This window comes from Carica papaya, chromosome 3 (genome assembly GCF_054855325.1).
Source record: "Carica papaya isolate Zhongbai chromosome 3, ASM5485532v1, whole genome shotgun sequence".
NCBI lineage: Eukaryota > Viridiplantae > Streptophyta > Magnoliopsida > Brassicales > Caricaceae > Carica > Carica papaya.
This window is the reverse complement of record NC_142311.1, coordinates 11775611-11794928: the sequence shown is the minus strand read 5'-3', so window position 1 is coordinate 11794928 and position 19318 is coordinate 11775611. Positions and strand designations below refer to the sequence as shown.

At 34.2% G+C, this 19318-nt stretch overlaps 3 protein-coding genes across 10 annotated transcripts; all 3 read right to left on the bottom strand.

Annotated features, from left to right (window-relative positions):
* Nucleotides 1-829: 829 nt before the first annotated feature.
* LOC110821581 (uncharacterized) lies at nucleotides 830-3240 on the bottom strand. 2 transcript variants are annotated; one of them, XM_022051456.2, is made up of 3 exons: nucleotides 3017-3240; nucleotides 2846-2908; nucleotides 830-1035 (listed from the first exon to the last, which is right to left on the bottom strand). In XM_022051456.2, the coding sequence occupies exons 1-3, from the start codon at nucleotides 3128-3130 to the stop codon at nucleotides 1024-1026; spliced, it is 189 nt and encodes a 62-aa protein (XP_021907148.1). In that variant the 5' UTR covers nucleotides 3131-3240; the 3' UTR covers nucleotides 830-1023. The 2 variants fall into 2 exon arrangements, with proteins under 2 accessions (XP_021907148.1, XP_021907149.1); XM_022051457.2 differs by having other exon boundaries at nucleotides 2851-2908; nucleotides 3017-3233.
* Nucleotides 3241-4215: 975 nt separating this feature from the next.
* Nucleotides 4216-5867, bottom strand: LOC148266700 (uncharacterized). 7 transcript variants are annotated; one of them, XM_088215779.1, is made up of 5 exons: nucleotides 5559-5866; nucleotides 5104-5266; nucleotides 4903-5015; nucleotides 4603-4687; nucleotides 4216-4531 (listed from the first exon to the last, which is right to left on the bottom strand). In XM_088215779.1, exons 2-5 carry the CDS (start codon nucleotides 5219-5221, stop codon nucleotides 4494-4496), a joined length of 354 nt encoding a protein of 117 aa, XP_088071905.1. In that variant the 5' UTR covers nucleotides 5222-5266; nucleotides 5559-5866; the 3' UTR covers nucleotides 4216-4493. The 7 variants fall into 7 exon arrangements, with proteins under 7 accessions (XP_088071905.1, XP_088071908.1, XP_088071911.1 ...); XM_088215782.1 differs by having other exon boundaries at nucleotides 4903-5009; nucleotides 5116-5266; XM_088215785.1 differs by having other exon boundaries at nucleotides 4850-5009; nucleotides 5116-5266; nucleotides 5559-5861.
* A 4129-nt stretch (nucleotides 5868-9996) lies between these two features.
* Nucleotides 9997-10786, bottom strand: LOC148266699 (uncharacterized). The gene has a single exon (XM_088214664.1). The coding sequence runs from the start codon at nucleotides 10777-10779 to the stop codon at nucleotides 10549-10551; it is 231 nt and encodes a 76-aa protein (XP_088070790.1). The 5' UTR covers nucleotides 10780-10786; the 3' UTR covers nucleotides 9997-10548.
* Nucleotides 10787-19318: the final 8532 nt, after the last annotated feature.

Here is a 19318-nt window from a genome sequence, read left to right as displayed (position 1 = left end):
TATTCTTTTTCTTTGAAACAGGTTAATAATGGATAGTGCTGGAAGTTAGAAAATAGTGAGGTCTAAAAAAATGTAGTCAGGATAAATTAGATCTTTTTGCAAGATTCTTCTTCGCCTTGGAATTTTTACCTGGGCTCCCAGTTAAAGTACAAAAATTATTGGGTTCGAGATTCTGGCTAAGTTTGTTTAGGCTTTTAAGATAATTTCATACCATATGGATTAAATCTAACCTCACTAATAATTGTAAGATTTTTAACTATTTTTTAAATAAATTTACAATTTATATGAAATTAATTTGTAAATCCACATTATTTTAGTTAGAAGAGATGCAAATTGCGATTAATAAATAGATAAGAATTTTAGTTCACTAGGAAAACCCCACGGAGAATCGTCTGCCAATTAAATTTATATAATTTTAATTAGTACTTAAATTCTACATATTTGTAATACATCTCATAAAAATATTATATTTTCTTACAAAAACAAATTAATATAGAAATAATTAGCTTCTGTTGGAATTGGAGTGCTAAACAGATCCTAGTAGAATATCCATGGAGGTGGATTGCCAATTTCAGATTCTTAAGCTTCTTAGGTAGACAGCTCCATCCATTTTTCCCTTGTGTGTCAGACCAGATTTGCTGCAAAGCAAGAGCAGAAGAGGGACAAGAGAAGGATAACAAAAAAGGGAGATTCTAGGGAAAAGAAGAGAGATTGAGAGGGGTAAGGACCTATTCATTTTCAGATATCTTTCCAGTATTTCTTCTTATTTTGTACAACTGCTTACTGCTGCTTGCATTTTTTTTCTTGGTAAGAACTTCCAAGTGCTTAATTGAGAGAAAAGAGAAACTCAAATTTAACTCATTAAGGATTCAGAGAGGAATACCACAATGGACCACCTTGAATCTTTCAAGTCTAGAAACCAGAACAATTTCATAGTAAACACTGCTCAACTATTTATAGATAACTCAGTACAAGGCAATGAAGTAGCCAGATCTCGTCAGCAAATCACTTGAGGCATAAGATTTAACCATCAACCTGCACAAGTATGAAAAACAGAACAATCAAGACTCACCCTTACAAAGTGTAATCGGCAAAAAATGACAAGAAAGAGATAATCAAGAATAATCAGTTTCAATCCTCTGGTTCCCTTTCTCACCGTACAAGACATACATGCCTAATAATATATATAGAGCAAGTAAAGCATGAAGCAAGTGGAAGAGCAGACACCCAAGTAGATGGGAAACCCACATTCTCGGGTACCAATTGCTGGCCACGCTGTCGATCAAAGTTTTTCATAACTTGAAATTGTTACCCTACTCATATTTTTATTTTTATGACGACATATTTGTATTATCTCTTATCAATAGAAAAAATACAGAGACATCTGACTTGAATTGGATATAGAATGATCTGGAATTAAAATATAGTTTTCATTCAAACTTGTATCATATTTATAGCATATTCTAACTCTTATTCCACAAAATTTAAATTTAAACTAAACTTATACAAGAGAAAGCACCCAGCAAAGAAGGTTGTGATACTTGTACATCCTTACACCTTCAATATTAAGATTGTATGATACAACAAGATTTGGTGCCTACACTGGATTACTAAGGGAATATCTCATGAACCAGGCTGATAAGTTCAGTTGTGGAACCACCTACTAGTCAATTGACAGCATGCTATCAAGGAAATCCACCCAATAGGTATTGCTATCACCTTCACAATTATAAAGACCTACTTGATACCTAAAACTGTGTCAAAACCACAAAAGGTGCGGGAAGAAACAAAGAATAGTCATTAAGTTAGTTAGAAAGGAATAAAAGTAGCATTAGGAATTCCTTCTTATTGGCTGTTTTCAGTTCTTTTGACTTGTGTGCTATTGGCGGCTGGTATCGGGGGTTGTCCTAACCAACTATACCAGAGGTATCCCTAAATATCTGTACCTCTTAACGAAGGAAATCATCAGAAAATATGTACATAATTCTATTCTCCTATATTCTCTATTCTCTCTTCTCTCTTCTCCCTTCTCCTTTTCTCACCTCTCTATAGTCTTATTCAGGCCACCCAACCGTCCCATGAATCAAGGGCCTGACAACCTGGTATCAGATACATCAGTACTTTGTGATGCACTGCTTCCACTAGTAAAATTGGCAAAGAACAAAGGATAATCAGTGACGACAGAGTCTAGAAGGTAGCACATATCGAAGAATCCATAAACAACTTAGACCAACAAATGCAGGACTTCACAATGGAAATGTATCAACATCCTCGACTTCAAACTGGCTGAGGATTGCAATTAGTTACAGAACTTGAAAGTGGAAACTATACTTTTCCTGAGCCTAAGTCAACCATCCACTACTATATCCTGAAATCCTTTTCCACCTTTACCTCAGATGGCAACCTCTAATCACCCTATGGCCTCAGAGGGCCTACTTCCCACACCAAAAGGGAAGGAACCTGGGAGCTCTAGCCATACAGTTACAACTCTAAGTATGACCATGTACACAGGCTATCTTGAGAGAGATCATTAGAGTTAGTCAGCTAGAGTTAAGACTAGCTTACTTACTACTACTCATTTTTATTCTCTATTCTTTTATTTTTCGGATTCTATAAAAAAGGCACAGTGCTTCACTTCCCACACCAAAAGGTTTTATTTTTCTCTCTCAAAATACAAGATTCTTCATCTTGATCTTGTTCTCATCTTCTTCATTCTTAACTCTGAATCATTGAGTTGCAACACTACGGAACCTAATAAGAAAGATCAGACATTCATTTGATCTTTCTGACAGAATGAGAAACCAATTTGTTGAATTTCGTCGCAAGGATCAGTATCAGAAATTACCCGACCTGGATTCGACTCAAGAATCGAGACTCTGGCTTCTAGGTCACGAAATTTCTGCACCGTCTGCAACAAAAGATATAAAATAATCAAAAGGAAATAAATTTTTTTCGGACTATAGCGGAATCAATGGAAGTAACATTCAACAACAAAAAAAGGAGAAAAAATAATAACCTCAGCTGAAAGCGCATGTCGACCAGCATAAAGATCCCTCCATACGAAGTGAGCAATTGCAGCTCCCGTCACTGAGAATCCCAGCGTGGACCAAAGCAATCGAGTCCTCAGCATCTCCGTTTTGGTCGAGAAAAAATTTCTATTTTTTTCTTCTTGCTCTTACTGTGGATCTGCATGGTAGAATATCACAAGTTACTAGAGAATGAGAGAAATGGAGGTTGATTACTTGGATTGAACTCCCTGCTTAAGCCTGTTTTCTTGGGGTGGGCTCAAAACAGACCAGAAATGGCCGAGTAACTCTCTGTAGATAAAAACATCATGGGCCAAAATATATTTTTAGTTTTTATACTACTTTGTTTTGTTCGATTTGGTTCTTCCTACGGTTGGTTCTTACTATGATTTTGTGTCAGATTAAATAATATCATTTCAAAAAATGTTCGAATTAATTTTTTCCGTTAGTAGTCAATTACATTGTTAGGAATTATTTAAAATTTTTGTAATGTCAGATACTATTTTAAGCGATATGTAAAATCTAACATAAAAAATTAACCAATCAAGTAATATAACATTTTCAAATTGATGACGTGTGGCACATGCATTAAAAATATTTGTGACCGCTAACGGAGAGGGAATAATTTGATTTTTTCAAGGTACACGAACTAATTTCTGGAGAGAGACTTTAGTTAAAACACAAATAATGTATTTATGTCCTATAAACAAGTTAGAACCCGAATACATGTTTCTAAGACTTATAGCACTTGTAAAAAAGGAATTAATAACATGGTACAAAATAATAAAACACATACCAAAAAGAAAAAAATAAATACCATAAATTACGTTGCAATGAAAAAGCTAGATATATATAAAAAAGTTAAAGTGTTGTATCCAATAATGTAATGCTTTAATAGTTAAGATATTTATATTTATTTTAAATGTTATAAGTTCGAACATAAATTTTGTTACTTTATGAATATATTATAAGTCAGTGATAATGAATCTATAATACTTAATTTAAACAAGTATATAGTTTGATATTAGTGGAAATGCGATGGCTAAATTGATTTTTGTCTCGTTAAGTATAATATTTTTAGATAAAATAAAATATTTTATAGCTCTTTAGTTGTGTCTCCTTATGTAATCATCTACAATTTTTTTGAAGCATTTATGATCAATCATTATTCAAAAATTACTATGATCGATTAAAATTAAATTAGATTTGGATTGCCTTATTGGGTCCCGACTTCAAGGTACCTATTAACAAATTACCATGACTTCCTAAATTTAGAATTCACCTCCCTTCTCATTTTCATTATCGTTCTCATCCTCAGAATCTTCATCCTCATTCTCAACGCTTTCAGAACTTGAAGAAGATGAAGAGGAGGAGGAAGAGGAGAAACACTCCGTTTCACTTTCTTCGTGATGAGGATTATTAGTGCTGTTCTCATTCATAAGCTTGCACTGCCAGCTGCAGTGTCCTCTAATGTCGGATCTCTTGACTAATTGCTAAGTTCCTTGCTGCAAATATCATATGCCAATGTCGTTAATCTGTATATATACAAGTACAGCTTTAAGGAAATTTTAATTACCATCTTGCACGCTAATCATGTGCCTCATCTCTTCACAAAGTTGGTTCAGTATTGCGATTTCAGCAGCCAAGTCCTGTGATCCTCTCTGTGCGTTCACAACAACACAAAATACTTGGTAAATCTATTTAATTATATCTGTATATATACACATATAGATATATACCTATAAGTACAACATGTCATATGTTATATAAATATGAAACTGCAAGTTTACATATATTTATATATGTATATAAGTGTGTAGTACTCAATTTCATCATCCGATGAAGGTGGAAGCAGATCAGACTGATGAGTTTGGACCTGTGGTGGTGTTGTTTCCTGATCACCTGGAGGCTGCTCTTTCTCAAACTCCACACTCTCCTTCGCTGTTTCAGTATTACCGGCAAAATCTTGATTGATCCCACCAACTGACCCTGAGATATATATATCAAATCCAGATCTATATCTATACGAATTGGAATTAATAAATTGCATAAATATATATATATATATATATCTTACTTGTTAGTTTACCTGATTCCTTCAATTTTCCTTCATTTTCTTGGGAAGGCACTGACGAGTTGGTAGGTACAGTACCATTATCGTCAATTACCATATCATCTACCTCTTGGGTCTTCATTGCTTCTTTCTTGTCCGTGATTAATTAATGAAAATAAAATTATACCTGCGCCAAAAACAATATATATATATATATATATGTATAGACATCATCTCACGCACATATATATATATATATATATATATATGATAGCTTTCAAATTATAAAAAAGTAGTAAATTCAATCAAATCGGAGATCACAGAAAACATCAACAACGCGTATATAATCAATTAGTTCTAATTATCTATGTCGCAACACAAATATGAAACTAAAATTATAAGATTAAAAATTAAATAAAAATAATTACATACGATTGCAGAGGGTGAGAAGTAAATGAAAATGAACCCTAATCACTCACCAAATCCTAGCACGCCTCTCTTATCTGTCCTACTCCCTCTTGTATCTGTGACCACTGAGCTGATCGGCTGGGATTAAAACAAGAAATACACGAAAAGAGAAAAAAAAAAATTTCAAATTGTATATCTTGCCAGCTTTTTTTCAACTGTACGTGGGAATATCATAATTTCACTTGGCGAAATTATCTCAACAGTTGGTTTTGTTATTTGGACAGTCCAGATGCTGCAACCCCACAAGAGAATATACATGCAGGGAAGATAATCTGCCTTTTCAAGTAGAGTTACCATATATTCTTTGTTTTATGGATCTGTGTCCGTATGTTTGTTTTGAGGTAATGTATATCCAGTTAACCTTGAATTTTTCTTACTTTATCAACCATGTCTTTTTTACGTTTTGGGTGGGGAAAAATAAAGAAATTAATTTTAATCATGGCAAGTATATCACCTATTTTAACTGTAAAATCGAGACTACATGCATTGTATATATATATATCTATAGATTACTTTCGTTTTTAATTTATTCATTGTTTGTTGAAGGAGCTGGAAGTTAATCGTTGGCAGTGTTGGTACATGTAGATGATATAGTGATTACAGATCCTTCTCTTGAAGTAATCGATCAGGTAAAGGCTCCTCTTTATGCACAATTCAAGATGATGGACTCTGGGAATATATTTGTTGGATTGAGATTGCTAGATCTTTTCAGGGTATAAATTTGTCGCAACAACATTATACTTTTGAATTACTTTAAAACATGGGATTTTTAGCTTCCAAAACCTCTTAGTTCATCCATGGACCCTAAATTGTGTTTTCCTTGACAATTGTCTTGTATCTTGAAAAATAAAAAAGCAGAGAACAATATTACGTGTCTCTGCGGAGGCTGAATATAGGGCTTTGGCAGCAGCAACAATTGAAATAATTTTGGCATAAACAGCTACTGATCCAACCTTATTGTTTCTTATTCTTTGTTGTTTTATTTTTCGGGTTCCATAAAAGGCACATTACTTCACTTTGTTACTTTTCTCTCTCGAATATACAAGATTCTTCATCTTCATCTCGTTCTCATCTTCTTGACTCTTGACTCTGAATCACTGAGTTGTAACGCCACGGAACCCTTTAACCTAATAGGAAAGATCAAACATTCATTTGATATTTCTGACAGAATAAGAACCCAATTTGTTCAATTTGGTCACAAGGATCAGGATCAGAAATTACCCGAGCTGGATTTGACTCAGGAATCAAGACTCTGGCTTCTAGGTCACGAAATTTCTTCACCGTCCGCAACAAAAATTAGAAAATAATCAAAAGGAAATAAATTTTTTCGGACTACAGCGGAGTTAATGGAAGTAATGTTCGAAAACAAAAAGGAAGAAAGAATAATAACCTCAGATGATATTAAGACTAATTAATAAATTTGTTAGTTTAATTGTAACCGTTTTTTGTTTTTTCCTTTTTGTTCTCTTCTGCCATAGTACAATGCCAGTGGCAATACATGTTTTCCTGCTGTTTTGTTTCCTTACTGTTTTATTTTCTTTTCCTGCTGTTTTGTTTTCTTCTGTTACGGTACAACACTAGTGACAATGTTACGGTACAACACTAGTGACAATATATGTATCCCTGTAAGCAGCAAAATATTTCGGAAGAAGGAAAATATTTTTCTGGTCTTTTGCTCTTCCTTCTTTTCTATCAGTCTCTTCCTTTTTTTTCATTTGCTCTTCCTTCTTTTCTGTTATGGTATCAGAGCAATGAGCCTTTAACCAACATCTATCAGTAGTTGAGCTACGAAGCATTTGATCTCCAATGGCTAGAGATTAGTCCGATGACCTCCAAAACCCGTTCTTCCTTCACAGTGCCGACCACTCCGGTTTAGTTTTGGTGTCCAATCTTCTCAATGGCAACAACTACAACACATGGGAGAGAGCAATCAGAATAGCACTAACAGCCAAAAATAAATTGGGATTCATAGACGGAACCTACGATCAACCAAGCAACACCAACTCCCATGCCGCAGCTTGGTCGCGTTGTAACAGTATGGTGGTTTCTTGGTTACTGAATGCTGTCATCAAGGAGATAGCTGACAGCTTGTTATATCATGAAAGTGCGCAATCCATCTAGACTGATTTACAGCTTCGTTATCAGCAGAGCAATGCACCGCGTATCTACCAATTGAAACAGAGCATGAACAATCTTACTACACACGAATGAAAACAATCTGGGACGAACTCAAGACCTTTCAACCAGCCCCAACCTGTAACTGCAGAAACATGAAGGCGTGGAATGATTATCAGGAACAAGAGTTTGTGATGACTTTCTTAATGGGATTAAATTCCTCCTACGCTGCTATTAGAGCCCAGATTTTGATGATGGAATGCTCCCTATCCATTCTGAAAGTCTTCTCGCTGGTGGTGCAGGAGGAGCGACACCGTGCAATCGGGTTCGACACACACGCAGAAATGGGTCACGGTTCCGGATCCTCTGTTGCCCTAGCTCAAGGAAGAAGAAGACCCACCTGTTCACACTGTGGGCTAGTGGGCCATACTATGGACAGGTGTTACCACCTGCATGGCTACCCACCGGGTCTCAAGCCCAAGCCCGTAACCCACATGCTGTCTCTCAGCCCACTCCTGGAACCAGCTTTTTCAACCCGTCTGGCCCTCAATCCAGGCCCGGGTTCTTCTTCGCCAACCAAACCTTGGCCCATGAAGTTTCTTTCCCAGAACACACTTCTTCCTCGGGCATGCACCCGATCGCAAGACCAGTGCATAATTTCACCGCCTCTGTCGACGACTGCTTACTAGCATCTAATTCCGCTGCTTCTGTCGATGACTTAAGCACATCGCAAATTCAGAATATTAGTGCTCACCTAAGTGTACCTCTTCACCAACCTAACTCCGCCATCTCTCCTGACAATCTATCTCTCTCCACAAGTCATGCGACCCTTGATCCTCACGTGGCAGGTATATCCTATACACCTTTTTGCCTTTCCAACTTCACACACACACTTACCTCTGAATGTTGGATCATTGACTCTGGAGCCACACATCACATTTGTTGTACACCCACACTTTTCACACACTTTAAAAATGTGCATTCCATCCCAGTCACTTTATCCCATTTCTTCGTTCCTTACTCATACCAAACTTACCCCCCAATATCACAACTTTATTTGCGTTATTTCCTCCCACACTGAGCCTACCAACTTTTATGAGGCTAACCAGTCCAGTGTTTGGATGAATGCTATGAACGTGGAGCTACGTGCCTTATATGACAATAACACTTGGTTCATTGTTTCCCTCCCTCCTGGGAAGAAACCCGTTGATTGCAAGTGAGTTTACAAAATTAAATATCAAGCTGATGGGACCATAGAAAGATACAAAGCCTGTATGGTTGCTAAGGGCTACACACAACAATTTGGCATCGATTTTCTTGACACCTTCTCTCCTGTTGCCAAATTGATTACTATCAAGATTTTGCTTTCACTAACTGCTATCCATGGTTGGCGCCTGACTCAGTTGGACGTCACCAACGCTTTTCTATATGGTGACCTTCACGAAGAAGTCTATATGACTATTCCTCCAGGCTATTCTCCTCGAGAGGGGGAGACTTTTCCACATCAACCTGTTTGCCGCCTATACAAGTCAATCTATGAGTTGAGACAAGCGTCCCGACAGTAGTTTCATAAGTTTTCACAAACATTACTTCAAGAAGGCTTCCATCAGTCACAATGTGACCATTCTCTATTTGTCAGACAACAAGGTAAAACCTTCATAGCATTGTTGGTGTATGTCGATGACATTGTTATTGCTAGTAATGACGATCATACTATCGAAGAGCTCAAAATTACATTCAGACAAAAATTCAAAATAAAAGATTTGGGGACTCTCCGATATTTTTTTGGACTTGAAATTACAAGAAATGACACAGGAATCACCTTGTGCCAAAGAAAATATGCGTTGGATCTGTTAACTAAGACTGGATATCTTGGTTGTAAACCCTCATCTATTCCTATGGATCCTAATATCAAGATGTCTAAAGATGATGGCGAATTTCTCAGTGATATCACCAGCTATCGGTGACTAATTGGAAAACTGTTGTACTTAACCATCTCTCGCCCTGACATATGCTACTATATCAATAGATTGAGTCAGTTTCTGGTTGCTCCTAGAACCAATCATCTTCAAGCCGCTTTACGGATTCTCCAGTACATCAAGAGGACCTCTGGACAAGGTCTTTTCTTTCCTTCATCATCTGCCATTCAGATTAAGGCTTTTTCTGATGTTGATTGGGGCACATGTCCTGACACTAGAAGATCCCTCACTGGTTATTGTGTTTTTCTTGGGTCTTCATTAGTCTCATGGAAATCAAAGAAACAACAAGTTATTTCTCGGTCATCTGCTGAAGCCGAGTATCGCTCCATGGCTAACACTACTTGCGAAATCATTTGGATTCTGAAGTTGTTATGAGACTTAAAGGTTCAACACCAAGGCCCTGCATTACTTTACTGTGATAATGAAGCAGCTTCAATGTATCATGAAAGAACAAAACACATTGAACTTGATTGTCACTTTGTTCGTGAGAAGATTCAAGATGGTACCTTGAAGACGATGCACATATCCACTCGAAATCAACTGGTAGATTTAATAACAAAGACCCTTCATCCTACGCAATTCGACAATTTGTTGAGCAAGATGGGTACAATAAATCTGTACTTCCCATCTTGAGGGGGAGTATTAAAGTTAATTAATAAATTTGTTAGTTTAATTGTAACTGTTTTTTATTTTTTCCTTTTTGTTCTCTTCTGCCACAGTACAATGCCAGTGGCAATACATGTTTTCCTGCTGTTTTGTTTTCTTTTCCTGCTGTTTTGTTTCTCTGTTGTTTTGTTTTCTTCTGTTACGGTACAACACTAGTGACAATATATGTATCCCTGTAAGCAGCAAAATATTTCAGAAGAAAGAAAATATTTTTCTAGTCTTTTGGTCTTCCTTCTTTCTATCAGTCTCTTCCTTTTTTTTCATTTACTCTTCCTTCTTTTCTATTAGATGAAAGCGCATGTCGATTAGCATAGAGATCCCTCCACAGGAAGTGAGCAACTGCAGCTCCCGTCACTGAGAATTCCAGCGTGCACCAAAGCAATCGAGTCCTTAGCATCTCTGTAAAAAATTTCTTCTTTTTTCTTCTTGCTCTTACTGTGGGTCTGCAGTAAAGTTTAAAGTCTCGTAACATTGGTGCAGTGTTTTAATAGTTAAAATTTTTATATTTATTTTGAATATTATAAATTCGAAGATAAAATTTATTACTTTATAAGTTTATTATGAGATAGTAGTGATAAATTTATAATACTTAATTCAAACAAACATAGAATTTAATATTATTAAAAATGCAGTGACCAAGTTAATATTTATCTTGATGAATATGATATTTTAAATGAAATAAATATTTTATAACTTTTTAGTACTATCTCTTTATATAATCTTATAGGATTTATTTGAGTCACCTGTAATCAACCATAATTAAAAGATTACTAAAATCGATTAAGATAAAATTAGATTTTGAATTAATTTAAAAGATCTATCATATGGTTATCTTATTGGGTCATAGACTTCAAGATACTTATTCTTGAACAATTTATCGAAGAGTAATATTAAGAATCATAATTTAATAGTGATACACAATTCATGGTGTTTTCCTTAAATCTAGAGTAACCTAGGCAGCAAGAGGGATGATCTTTCTTGATAGATTTCCTAAGTTGTAACAGAAACATTCAAATAAGAATTTAAAAAAATTAAGTATAACAAAAACGAGTTGATTGAATGGTTTAAAATGGTAGATTTAGATTTTAGTCCACAAAAATTATTATAACTCGTAATAAATAAATATTAAAGTTCTTGACTAAAAAATATGAGTTCAAATTTTACATATGTCATTTCTACTTGTGCTCCGTAACTCGTCATAAATACATTTTATGTGCTTTTTAAACCATTGTTATAATTTTCCAAATTCGCTTTCGTTTCAATCTTTTTTTTACAATTTTGGAGCTCATATTAAAACTTTATCAAATAAACTATCATAGAACCTCTAAAAAAAAAACAATCATATTAATTTTACAATGTTCTTATTACTTTTCTATTAGTTATTACTATTGTTTTGGATAAAAGTGCAAAGAGCTACGATAAATTAAAAAATAAAACTAATCAATGATCACTTAATTAAAGAAGAGCAAAGGAAAGAAAGAATAAGAACTCCAAATCCCATAATCATTCAACCATATAAGTAATAAAAGTGGCTTACAGTCCAATTCAAGAATCATTCGAATATCTATCATGAAGCAACTATTACTGTGTTGTTGTGCATGAAAAGAGAAAAAAGAGATCATCAAATAACTACGACCGCCAGAATTTAGAATTCGTCTCCGCTCTCATTATCATTATCGTTCTCATCCTCGGAATTTTCATCGTAATTCTCATCGCCTTCAGGACTTGAAGAAGAAGAAGAGGAGGAAGAGGAGGAATTCTCCATTTCACTTTCTTCATGATGAGGATTATTGATGTTGTCTCCATCAGATAGTACTGCCAGCAGCAATATCCTCAAAAGTCGCACCTCTTGACAAATTTCTAAATACCTTGCTGCAGATATCATATGCCAGTGTCGTTAATTTGTATACTTATGCATTAATCATATGTATATATATATATATGTATATACAAGTAGATGTTTAAGAAAATTTTGATTACCATTTTGCATTCTAATTATTTGCCTACTCTCTTCATAAAGTTGATTCAGTCTTGCGATTTCAGCAGCCAAGTCCTGTGATTCTCTCTGTACGTTCACAATAACATAAAACAATCAGTAAATCTATTTAATTATATAATATACACACATGTAGATTTTAATGAGATTTTTAAGTAAAACTAATATACATTCAAGGCATCTGTTGCTGATTGCATTGCAGTAATTTCATGGAGCAGTGCTGATTGTGTTTCTTGAAGCATTTGGACACTTGAAAGGCCCTCCTCTTCCTCATCTTCAGTTTCCATCAAATCTGACTCCCTATATTATATACATAATATATTTTTCACATTAGTTGTGTTACCAAACACATTTAATTCTAACCAACTATATATGCAAATAGAAAATTTTAATCTGAATATAAAATTTATCCAATTCGTATCAGTTTATATTTTATTTATATTATATATAAATGGGTAATAAAAATATTTTTAATATTAAAATAGTCAGAAAAATCACGTAATTAAGCACGTGCGTATACATGCATGGATATGCATATGTACCGCAAAAGAATAAATATAACAAAAATCTAATTAGAATGATATATACCTACAAGTACAACATGTCATGTATATATATATATATATATATAAGTTAGAATCTACAAGTTTATATATATTTACATATGTATATAAATGAGTAGTACCCGATTTCATCATCTGGTGTAGGTGGAAGCAGATTAGATTGGTGAGTTTGGGCTCCTGGTGGTGCTGGTTCCTGATCACCTGCAGGCTGCTCATTCTCAAAGCCTGCACTCTCCTTGGCTGGTTTAGTTTTACCAGCAAAATTTTTATTGTTCCCACCATCTGACCCTACATATATATCAATATATATGAATTAATAAATTACATAAATATTTATGTACATGTATATATATGGATTACTAGCTACTATACCTGATTCCTTCGATTTTCCTTCATTTTCATTGGAAGATACTGAGGAGTTGGTGGGTACAGTATTATTGTCGTCAATGACCATATTATCTACTTCTTGGGTCATCACTGTCTTCTTCTTATCCATGATTAATTAAGAAAAAATAAAATTATACCTACGTCAAAAACAAAATACGTATAAGTATATATATATCATCTCACATATATATGATATATGATAGCTTCCAAATTACAGAAAACATTAACAAAAGAGTACGTAGTCAAAGTAGTTCTAATTCTCTACGATCCAACACAAATATGAAACTAAAACTACATAAAATAAAATTAAAAAAAAAATAACTACATACAATTGCAGAAGGTGAGAAGTAAATGAAAATGAAATTTAATCACTCAGACAAACCCTGGCTCAGTTCTCTGACCTGTTCTACTCCCTTCTACATCCGTGACCACAGAGCTGCTCGGCTGGGACCAAGGCAAGAAATACACAAAAGAAGATAAAAGTTTTCTCAGTTGTATCTTGCCAGCTTTTTTTCTTTTAACTCTGTTTGGAAATACTATAATTTCACTTGGCAAAATTATCTCAACCGTCGGATTTGTGTTTTGGACGACTCAGATGCTTCAATCCTATAAGGGAATGTATACGTAGAGGAGATAATCTACCCTTTCAAATAAACTTTACTATGTATTCTTTGTCTTATGTGTCTCTATCCTTACTTACCATGTTTGTTTTGAGGTGATCTTAATCTGTATTAACCATGAATTTTTCTTACCCCGTTAACCATGTCTTTTTTTTTCCCCATTTTGGGTGGGAAAAAAGAAAGAAATTTTTTTTTTACATGGCATGTATATCGATTGTATTAGCTGTAAAATAGAGACTATATACACTGTATTAGCCAGCTTGTACATGACAAGAAAGCAAACAAAATACATTACCATTTTCTTTCTTTTTTCTTAAATGTATATGCATGTATATACTTTCACATTAATTTAGATATTAAATAAATTCCATATAATTTGTATTTTTTTTTTAATTTTTAATAAACAATAATTTACTATAATATCAGTAATCAATGCAGTTAGTTTTCATTATAATAATTAAATCATTAATAAAAATAATTAATAAGTGTTTGAGTATCAGAACAATTAGAGTTGTTAAATTAAAAAAAAAATCGATTTGGGATTAAATTACTTATTATATATTAGATATAGAATTCGATTTTTTTTATATAATTACAAAGGCATATAATTTATTTTTGTAAACGAAAAATAAAAGAAGATGACCTAATCCGTAATAATTTTTATTAAAAAAATAAACTTTAATTTTTTTTAAAAAATAATTTTATATATACATTAATTAGATTATACACACGTATCAATTATAACATAATAAATGTAACGGCCCCGAAAATTTAAATGAAATGTATATATTAAAAATCTCAAATGCGGAAGTGTAATAAAAATTTTGATTAACATCACTTACACAATAACTAAAACGAACTCAAAACATAAAGGAACAAACTAACTAAAAGAGATACTCGAAATAAGAACTATAAATATAACTATGAAGTCTTTAGGCGTCCCTTTCGCTGTCTTCTTGCGGAATGGGCTCGGGGACAACGTTTTCCTGATCTGAAATGGTTAAATAAGGAATGAGCTACACCAGCCCAGTAAAGACATCACATTATCTCACCGCCACGAAAGTAAATGTGGGTAGAAAACAAAAATGATCAATGGAGCATAATTTATAACAAACTCGTTTATTAACATAAAAACCTTTACTGTCCACTTAACTCGGTGAGATCCATGAAAACAACATATGAAAGCAATAACATTATCATCATCGTGAAATCATATAAACTTTATTACATAACACTTACTACGCCTTTGCATTTCAATCATTAAACAACATATTTTCCTCTTTTACCAGCCTACTAGTATCCATGAGAATCCATAGGGGGTCCCCGCTACCCGTGAACCATTAACATTACAACTTGATTCCAGGGCCGTCCCCATACCCCGTCCGGTATGGGTGCCAAAACCATGAACCTCAATACCCCGTCCGGTAATGAGGGTGAAACGGGCCGTCCCCATACCCCATCCGGTATGAGCGCCAAAACACATAAGGTCTCCATACCCCGTCTGGTATGAGAGACCACGTTCCCGGTAGGGTTCCCTACGGACTCGGTTCGTCCACCATCTCCCAGGATATCTTGTCAGTCTGTCCACATTTTCTACTTATCAATTCACATAACCTTTTTGCCTTTTTTCTTAATCTCAATCATCCAATCATACACAACATGTAAACCAGTAATTGACACCAAACAAGACAACACAGTATCGGGTTCACCATAATACAAACTATAATAAAAGAAACCATGATTTATGCATACGAGACCATAACATAATTATATCAAACATCATGCTGCATTTAATACTGAAAATTAAATTAAATAATAATAGACCAACACTGTATCAGACTCGGGCTCCATTGACAAGCTCAATCAATTATACATCTATAAAGTCTCAAAATACCGTTTAATTATTTATTAAGCTTTAATACCGTGATAGGAAATAGGGTGAGGGGTCCTTACTTGTTTCGGGATACGAAATCGACTCTACAGTGCGCCTACGGGTTGTCCCTAATTTTCCTGAATTTTTTCCAAAAAATTGAAACGTACTATCGGTACCTGCACGTGTCCCAAAAAAAATCTCAAATCAGACCTAGGGCCCCTTTCGGCCAATATCAGAATTCCGGCACGGCGGCTCCGCCGTGCTCCGACGACGGCGCCAACGCTTGCAGCGGCAATCCGCATCGGGTTGGTCATTTTCGGCCAAATTCGGCCAAACTTGCATCGGTCCCTGCGATAAAACAACCCTAGGACCCTCGATGGGCCAAAAAATCACAAAAAACCGAAACTTATCGGCGGCAATGCATTCGGGTGCGGCGGCTCCTCCGGTGTGAGTCGTGTTTTGATGTTTGGCTCTGATCAACCTGTAGAAAAAAGAACAGTAATCATGGTGGTATAAAATTTGCATCGAACGGAGGCCGGGAAGAGCTTTATCGAAGGCAAAAACAAAGGGGGGTCGCGACGGCGGCGCCGGACTTCGGCTGGGTTTTCCAGCTGTTTGGCCGGTGGTTTGGCTCCGGTTTGGCCATAGGCGGATTCAGCATCGAAAAACGAGCCAGTAAGAGAAAATTTACCTCTATTGGCGGTCGGAAACCTCTCCGATGCAGCAGCGGGTGGCGGCGGCCGGCTCCTCCGGCGTCTAGTTCTTCTTCTTCGGCGAGGCACTGGTGGCTAGGGTTTTGTGGTTAGGTGTGGGTGGGGTTATTTATACCCTTTGCCTTTTAATCTCAACCGTCCATCAAGATTAAATCTGGACCGTCCGATCGCAATTTAATTGGGATTAAATATGGGCCGTCCATCGCGATGCAATCTGGACCGTCCGTGCGCGCGGGAATGGATCTAGGTCGTTCGATCGCGTGCACGCGGATCGCCCACATGGCCCGTCTCGTGTCAGCATTTCCTTGCCACGCGGCGTGTCCTGGTTGGCCAGGGCTACTGACTGAGCCGCTGACGTGGCTGCTGACGTGACACAAATTTTCTAAATTACGTTTTGACCCCCCGATTTTCGATTTTCTTTTCAAAAACACCCATAGAATCTAAATTTTCACATTTTTTTTCCAAAATCAATTTCAATTAAATCCAAATAATATTTTTACCTAATTTTATCATTATTATTATTTTTATTTTCATTAAAATAAATTAAATTAAACTAAATTAAATTAAATAAAAATCTAAAAAATTCAAATACAAAAAAAAGAAAAATAAAAATAATAAGAAAAAAAAATTAAAAATACTTGGGTGTTACAATAAAAATATTTTTAAATTATGACATATGTAAAGATAGAATGCGACATAAATTTATTATTTCTTATAAAAGAAATAACATATTAATCATTATATTAAATATTCATTGATAAAAAAGTATTTACAAAATAGTGAATATTAAGATATATATATATATATATATATGGGCGTATTATGAATTTTTATATACACAAAGCTAGAGTACAACAATACTAAATTTGGTTTCCGAAATCCTCAACATCTTTGTTGTTAATTTAATTAATTCGCACATTTGTGAATTATTCATATCATAAATTACATTATTTTTTTTATTGACACATAACCTCTCTTCATGAATATCGAAAAGCTCTTCCTCTAGCTTTAATTCCAATTATCCAAGGCAACTTCATTATACTACTCCTCATTGATTGATGAATATTCATTAAAATGTATCCTTAAAAAATAATTTTAAAAAGAAGATAATAAATTAAAAAGATTGAAATACTACGCTACTCTAGGGGCTAAACTACTGGATTCATATGCAATATTTTGAAGGTAACATTGTGTTTGTTGAGCTTTGTTACATTTTAATTGAGTTTTAAATTACGTGAGATGTTAATATTAAGAATTTTATTCTTGAAATTGATTCATTTTACCTTAAATATTATATTTTAAATAAAATACCACGAACGAAGAATATAAGATTTGAGAGTTTCTGAAGAGAAATTAAACTATCAATACATCTCATATATGTAAAAAAGACAACATGTACATTGATTAACTGGTCCACCATTGACTTAGTTTGATTTTTACAACCTCCCAATGAGTTAGATTTGGTTCTCTACCTTTGTGACACTGCTTAGATCTACCTAATCTAGCACCAACTTCTTTTTGTTTGAGTTTTTTTTTCTTCATTTTTTCATATTGTAGATAAATAAAAAAAAAAACAGCCAAGGTGATCTTTCGAGACTTCATAACTTGTCAATGCCAATCTTGATGGCTTAATTTATACAATTGGTGTTAAAGATATTATTATATTTCTGAAAATGTATGCACGAGAATACTATTAGATTTCTCACAAATTTTCTCGACATTTATTTTCTGTATCTTTGCAAAAAAAAAAATAATAATTAAACACAATAATCATTTGATAAAAGTAAAGATAACGTCATTAGATTGAAACTTCAATTAACAGGTAAAAATAATTATTAACTAATATATATAAAGATTTCAAATACACATAATTATTCAATATCTCATATCATGAAAAGTAGAATCTATTGTTCAAAAGTTGTATAACCATAGAAACTTATTAAGATGCCAAACACAACTTCGAATACTTTTTCGAAACGATAAAATTTACTCGTTGTCTTTCTCACCCTTGTCATTTTCAGAGCTTTCGTCGTCTCCTTTCATGTCACGATCCTCAATAGCAGCACCAAGAATACCTTGACAATTTTTTGTAAATTTTCTCATCGTTTCAATCTCCTTCTCTATACGCTCCTTAACTGTTATCACTCAAAATGGAATGTTGTATAATAATTACACACCCACGTAGAAACAATACCAATTTAAATTAATTTGTTGGTAAAAACCTTAAGAATTTTATATATAAATACAATAAGTATATACATAAGTATGTGCTTATTATACCTTGTTGGGTATTGATTGTACATGCCTCCATATCCTCAATAAATCCTTTCATTTTCTTGTTTTCAGCATTCAGCTCCTCAGTTTTCAACTGTTCGTTGTGCAGGTAAGCAATTTAAAAACTCATGGATGATTTGATTAGTCATTACTTAATTAGTACAAATATACATGTATATACATATACATATATATATATACATTGATCAAGGAAAAGCATAATAATTAACTAAAATAATCACCTACCACGGCTGCATACACTTTCTTTTCTAAATCAGTTGAATCAAACAGCAATTCCATGAGGCGACGTTCAAGAAAATGAATCTCATTCAATTTCTCTTGTGTAAATTCCGTCATGCTACGTTTTATACTGTTATTATTAGTCAGTAATCAACCTCAAACACATATTTAATTGTCATACTATGTATACATATATATATATATAAATATCTTATAATAAAAAATCAGTCTCCATGTCTCCTGTACAACAGTAAAAAAAACAACCCATGTATTATATTTTTTATTTAATAACGTGTAGAGATGGAAGAGACACATGGCATATAGATTATGTATTTAAAACTGAAG

Excerpts from the sequence above, each read along its gene's own strand:
- LOC110821581 (XM_022051456.2), bottom strand. The coding sequence starts at position 3,130 with ATGCTGAGGACTCGATTGCTTTGGTCCACGCTGGGATTCTCAGTGACG. Across the intron at positions 2,909-3,016 it reads GACATGCGCTTTCAGCTGAG|ACGGTGCAGAAATTTCGTGA; the intron begins GTTATTATTTTT and ends CTTTTGTTGCAG.
- LOC148266700 (XM_088215780.1), bottom strand. The coding sequence starts at position 5,221 with ATGAAGACCCAAGAGGTAGATGATATGGTAATTGACGATAATGGTACT. Across the intron at positions 4,688-4,902 it reads AGGAAACAACACCACCACAG|AGAGGATCACAGGACTTGGC; the intron begins GTCCAAACTCAT and ends GTGAACGCACAG. Across the intron at positions 4,532-4,602 it reads CATGATTAGCGTGCAAGATG|CAAGGAACTTAGCAATTAGT; the intron begins GTAATTAAAATT and ends TGATATTTGCAG.
- LOC148266699 (XM_088214664.1), bottom strand. The coding sequence starts at position 10,779 with ATGTTACGAGACTTTAAACTTTACTGCAGACCCACAGTAAGAGCAAGA.